The following is a 6,071-nucleotide window of genomic DNA, read 5'->3' as shown; positions in this document are numbered from 1 at the left end:
AATTCAATTTATATGTTCTAGCGCGATTTCATAACAGAAGTTATCTCCAGCACCTTTTCAAATGGAGCAGGTCATAGGACGGACTCCTTCATAAACTATATTTACCAGAGGACCCAAGAGTACCAACTAATGGGCAAGCAATTGGCGGACGGGGCGGCAAGGAAAAAACTGCCTTTTAACAGGCAGAACCTAGGACAGACCCTTCAGCTCTAGGTGGTGTGGTGTTCATTGTCTCGACCCAGTTGGGTTGAGAGAGATGAGAGAAGGACACGGACTTTTTTGGCCATTTGCAGAGGACGTAACAGATTTATGCGGCTGACGAGATGAAAAAGATATATTTATGGATGTTTCATGGTGCAATTCTGCAACTAGAGACAGGAAAATGTCGGTGTATTTTCCACCTAAATGTCAAAAATGAGCTCCTCTGGCTCTGAAACACAAGCTTTTCATTTAAGCTGCCATTCTCTTCCAGAACGCAGAGAGAGATATGACACATCAGGTATGACCACCTGGCAGCAGGAGCGCGGTACACTATAACAAATTTCCAAATGACAAGATACAAACTTCAGCAAAAGTACAGTAATATGAATTTATATAATACTATACAATTTAGTTATCAGCACAAATTTACATAGCACACAGCACCAGGCACTTTTTATACATGCTGTGGCAGTGTTGTTTTTGTGTAAGGATTTAACCTAATGAATCTCCGACAACAATAACATTGTCAATAATAGTGATATGTTCCCTTCTGTTCCATTTGGGGTAGCAGAGCCTTTACAGTGACAACATTTCATGTCAAAATGGCTGCTGTCTGTGCTGATATGTTTATAGGGAAGTTTGCAGAGGAGAAACTAGTTATTCACATGAATCAAGAGTGGGAAATAACATAAGACAAGCAGTAGACCAAATTTTGGTTTTATTTACATATAAAAATTTTGAGGTTTTCAATTCATGGGGGAAAGAAACATTTGTCAAAATAAGAAAAATGAGGGGAAAGGAGTAACATTTTGTGTGTTATTAAAAATGTCCCTGCTTTCACAAAGTCACATGATACCTTAAAGTAACAGCGGGAAGCTACTTGACACTTTGACACATCCGCTTAGAACCGCACTCCAACATTAATGGCTCCAGCGCCTGGCAGCTGGGCCTAATCTCACAGACTGAAAACATGGCAGTGACAGCAAGTATCTCGAGCATGCTCCCCTGCGAAGAAGATTCTGAGCGACGTTTCTGGCTGCGTTCCACAAAACACGTAAGACACGGTGGCTCAGTTCAGCTGGTGGTGTCCACCGTTACCCCAGTCCGCTTTGGTTCTCAGGGTGGAAGCAGCCATGTTTGAGTGTTAAATGTTGAAGGACGTGAAGGCATCTAGACAGGGGCAGCAGCATCAGTGAGTTCAGACTTCACTTCCTTGTATAAAGCAGTACCGGGTTGCCGCCCTCGGGCCTACTCGTCGTCCTTCCCTCCAGTTTTACTCAGCTGCAACACAAGAAAACAGTAAGGCATGGCAGTGCGTGAGGGATTCGAAATATGCTTTAACTTCGGTGGTTTTTACTTACATGCTGGAGGATCGGGAAGTGACGATGGCAAAGGAGAAAAAGAACATGGAGAGGTTAATGATGAATGACACTTCAGGTTTGATTAAGTGCAGGTAAATGGAAGAAAAGGTTAAATGCACCTACTTTGATAACATCAACCCAGTTCCAACCTCTTGGCAGTTCCCCTTTGTTATCTGAAAGAGAAAATCATAATGACAGGCACTGTTATCTGTTAGCATTAGCCGTGTTTCCATCCAAATGTGTTGGAAATTTGAACCAAAGTTCGAGTAAATCAAAAAAAGACAATGCGAATGACTGCTTGTTTTCCTTCCACTAGTGATTATTAGGAGTTTGTTCAGGAGATAAGCAGTAGGTGGCGCCAGTTGTCCAGTCGAAAAACAGAAGAAGAGGCCGCAAGATGACATAACGTAAAAGCAGGTGTTGTTTACTAGCCTGGTGTGGCTACATGATTTGACAGATAATGGCAGGTCTCAATAAGAGGCCTGGTCTGGATTTGATGGAAATTCTTTGGATGTATAAAACCTCTTAAAGCTGATGAGATTGCCAACACAAATATAAATGTTCAAACTTTTGTCAGTATGCTACACATTGTCAGATTCTCCACAATTCAAGCCTTCAGTTCACTTTACAGAAATCATGAGCACCAAAGTATCGAATGATCAAATGAATGAATCTTAATTGATCTATTATCTGATAGAAGTAACATTCATACTGGTTTAAATAAACAGAGTATTTCCTATCTTTGCTGAGCAAGAGTTTTGTGCATTAGGAATTAAAGGCCTGTTCCATATAAAGGCAGGTTGAGTTCAGTGATTGAAGCAAATAAAAGCCCAGGCTATTCATTGATGCTCCAGTCCAAGCTCAAATGGTGAAAAACGATGAGAAACTGGAAAGATGACATTTCTGTTCATGCATTAATGTGAAGAAGGTTCCATCAGATCTGTGTGGAGAGATCATGGATGTTTTACAGAGCCATGGGAGTGAAGAGGAGACTGTCAGAGAGGAACCAGCTCATCAGCCATGAGTTAAATGTTCACTACGTCAGAATTTATCCAGAAAAAAAAATTTCCATCTCCCATTAGGAGCATTAATGCTTTTTAGAAAAGGGACAAAACCATCAACCTTTTCTAACGCCATACTTCAAAATGCACACAGAAATGCGCTGATGAAAGCATGGCTACTGACTTTGCTATATGAGCACTGTTGAGAAAGTCTGCCTCATCTCATTTATGGAGATGATTTCCCAGTGATGGTTAATAACAGCACTAACTGAGTCTATGTTGTTTCCTCCACTGTGGCACACATCAGTGACCACAGAGAGCTGGAGCTTTACACTGGACATATCTTTGTGAGGGTTTCTGAAAAGCAGCAGACTTCTTCAACTTAACTTCAGTTGTCTTCACTCTTAATCTGCGCAACCATCAGGAGAGACCAGTGACACATGACGAGCTGCTAGCTGCTCTTTGCTACTGCTAATGTATGGTATTTGTAGTTTATTAGCTAAAACATAGAAAGCCACCAATATGGCCCTTAATAATGGAATATGTCTGACTGATGTACCTGTTCTGCTGATGATCCTCCTCTTCTGAGCTTTGGTCAGCTGCTCCTTCTTGTCCTTTTTCTTCCCCGCTGTGGTGGTGCTCGTCATATCACTGCTAGACGTCAATGTCTGCAACAACAAGAAATAATCAGTAGTTGCTTCAGGGTTTCTGCGGGGTTCAATTTAAGACTTTTTAGGACCATTATGAATGCAATTTAAGACATATTTTACATCCATCCTGGGAAAAAAAGTAAAAAGGATATGAAGGAAAATCTGTATTGGTTCCAGATTGGTTTGTTACAGCATGATCAATATTCATTTTCCCAAAAACACTTTCAAAAGTAAGACTAGAGAAACTTGCAACTTTATACAAGTAACGTTCCATATGTAATTGTATTGTCTTTGGTGCAGTTATTGTGATATATCTAGCCATAGTGCTGGGATTTTTACTTCTTTAAACCTTCCTTAAATGGTAACAGAAACTGGTCTACAGTGTTTCCAGCAAGTCTTTGACATTTGTAATGAAGGGAGAAACAAAGAGAAGCCGGTTGAAGGAAGATGATATCACACAATGCTTGACTGACAAGAGCTCTGGGGTCGGGACACACAGCGATCAGCGCTTGGTACCAAAAATGGAGCCAAGACACGGCCCTCTGCTCTGAAACTGCACTGATGTACTGAGTCAGAGTGGTGAAACATACTGACCACTGCAGTGACTACAGGCTTGTGGTTCTCCATGAGGGCCTCCTGGTTTTCCTTGGCCCACTCGAACAGAGTGTACATCATGGCAGTGCCCAGGTTAGCCTCCACCTGCTCCTCCAGCTTTGACAGGATCAGCTGCTTCGTCTCTGCAGAGCTGTTAGAAACAACACAACGTCACACAACTCGATATTCCACTAAGTCCTACACACTGGACCGTCAAGGATTTATTCAGACCAAACCAGAGTTAGTGGCAGTTGTAAGAACAACTTTTTGCAAGATTTATTTTGTTTCTGTTATGTTTGAATGAAGTGTGTTTGAAGGTAAAATTAGTGTTTTTATTAATGGAGTCTGGTGGGCCGTAGCGCTGTTGCATTTGTTGTTGTTGAATGCGTTTAAAAAGCTTTTTTCTGGTGTCTGGTCAAAACTTCATGAGGGGGTGGGGGTTACATTACTCATGACCTCAGTATTTCTGATATCCTGGTTCCTGCCCTGATACACTGCATTGATTTCCAAACAAAAATGAATCCCATCAGAATTATTGGAAAGAAAAAAAGACGTACGCACTCACTCGTGAAAGATTCTGCACATAGATATTGCTACTATTGCTTGGAACTTACATTCTGTTGTTGAAAAAGGCATCAAGGCAGATTTGTGGGGCTGCCTCAGGATATGTCTCTGGCCATGTGATGTCCAAGATGAACGCTTTGGTGTCCTCGAGGTCTCCTATCTGAATCAGAATCAGAAATACTTTATTGATCCCCCGGGGGAAACTGGTTGCATTAGAGCTGCTCAAGTTGCTAAGCACGACATTATAAGAAATAGAAATAGTAATAAGAATGTTAAATGAGCAATAAATTACGATATATAACAACAATATATATATAGAAAATATAAAAATATAAAATAAGAGTGTGTTAAAGTATATACATCATATTACAGTATATAACAATATATAGAAACAGGGTGTTGGGGTGGTGCTATTATGGTCTTTTTTTTAAAGCAGGCTTGGACAGTTCAGAGGACAGCACTCACCCTAAACTGAAAGGAAACCGGACTGATTTCCTTGAAACACTCATCGCCCTCGTAGATGGAGCGAAGAGCCTCCAGCTCCATCTGTGATTGGAGGAGACAGGGAGGGACAGGCGGTTAGTCAACAGCAGCTTGACCTGAATCCACTCAAAAATATGGGGAATTACACTCCACAAGAGTATGAAACACAGAACATGACGGTAACCTATTTCATTTTAAATCACATATGTAATCCTCTGGACATTAAAGGACATCCACTAAATTCAACCTTTAACTTCCTGGGACCGATGAAAACACTAAAACACCCATATTTAATGGTATAATGTTGCTGTTTTATGGATAGAACAGACACTGAATGGTTTCGAAGACGTTTTGTATTTATAAACGGTCCTAACTTTCGGTTTATGAGTCGCGTTGCCTTACCTGGGATCAAAACCCTTAATTTGGCAGATTATTGAATGGAGTTTGGCGTGATATTTTCTCCATTTTCAAAGACGCTTCTGAGGGCTCAAAAACAGCTAGAAAGACATTTGACACTACTGCCTGACTACTGTTTTAGCTGAACTGAACTCTTTCACATTGAATAAACGTTGTTTTGCTGTGTAATGTCAAGGGACACAAACGCTATTAGTTGAGCTCCTCAACCCGAACTAACATGCTAGCAGTGACGCTAGTGTCCTGTAGTTAGCATTTAGCCGCTAACAGCTAGCTGCTAGCCTGCCACTGCATCATCATCATTCATTCATACCTCTTGATCCTCGTTAGCTGTCATGGTGTTCCGTCTGTTTCTGTGCAATATACTCTCTGTGTGGAGTTCCAAACGTCTTCAGATCCTACAGTTAACAACCCATTTCTACCATTAAAACTTTACTATGTAATATCTCCACAACTTCCCCAGCTGGTACAGCCAGTACCACCATGATAGTACACGCATGCGCACTTAGACACTCTAGGTGAACTTTGAACCGCATCATTAGTGGATGCAGGTTCACATGATATATCATAAATAGCAGAATACTATTTCAGAGGAGCAGTGTAGTTTTTTAATGAAATATGACTACAAACATTAACAAGATGCATTTGCATCTCATTCAATCACTACAATTGGATTTAAGGTTATTTAATTGTCATAGTACAAGGCAGGGTTGTATAATGAAGGTTGTAGTTCCCTTTATACTACTCTCTATGGCATGAATTTTTATTTTAGGAGGAAAAAAATATTTCACCCTAGTTTTTGG

The 6,071-nt window shown here is 40.7% G+C and overlaps 1 protein-coding gene across 1 annotated transcript; it reads right to left on the bottom strand.

The window, feature by feature from the left end:
• Positions 1–897: 897 nt before the first annotated feature.
• On the bottom strand, positions 898–5,779 carry rwdd (RWD domain containing 4). Its single transcript, XM_035675703.1, has 8 exons — positions 5,582–5,779; positions 4,837–4,917; positions 4,422–4,531; positions 3,808–3,958; positions 3,123–3,231; positions 1,686–1,735; positions 1,563–1,565; positions 898–1,482 (listed from the first exon to the last, which is right to left on the bottom strand). The coding sequence occupies exons 1-8, from the start codon at positions 5,603–5,605 to the stop codon at positions 1,450–1,452; spliced, it is 561 nt and encodes a 186-aa protein (XP_035531596.1). The 5' UTR covers positions 5,606–5,779; the 3' UTR covers positions 898–1,449.
• Positions 5,780–6,071: the final 292 nt, after the last annotated feature.

The sequence above is a fragment of the Morone saxatilis genome, unplaced genomic scaffold (genome assembly GCF_004916995.1).
Source record: "Morone saxatilis isolate NCDOM2014 unplaced genomic scaffold, NCSU_SB_2.0 Contig4, whole genome shotgun sequence".
Classification (NCBI taxonomy): Eukaryota; Metazoa; Chordata; class Actinopteri; family Moronidae; genus Morone; species Morone saxatilis.
The sequence above is the reverse complement of the archived record's forward strand: the minus strand, read 5'-3'. Positions and strand labels throughout refer to the sequence as shown.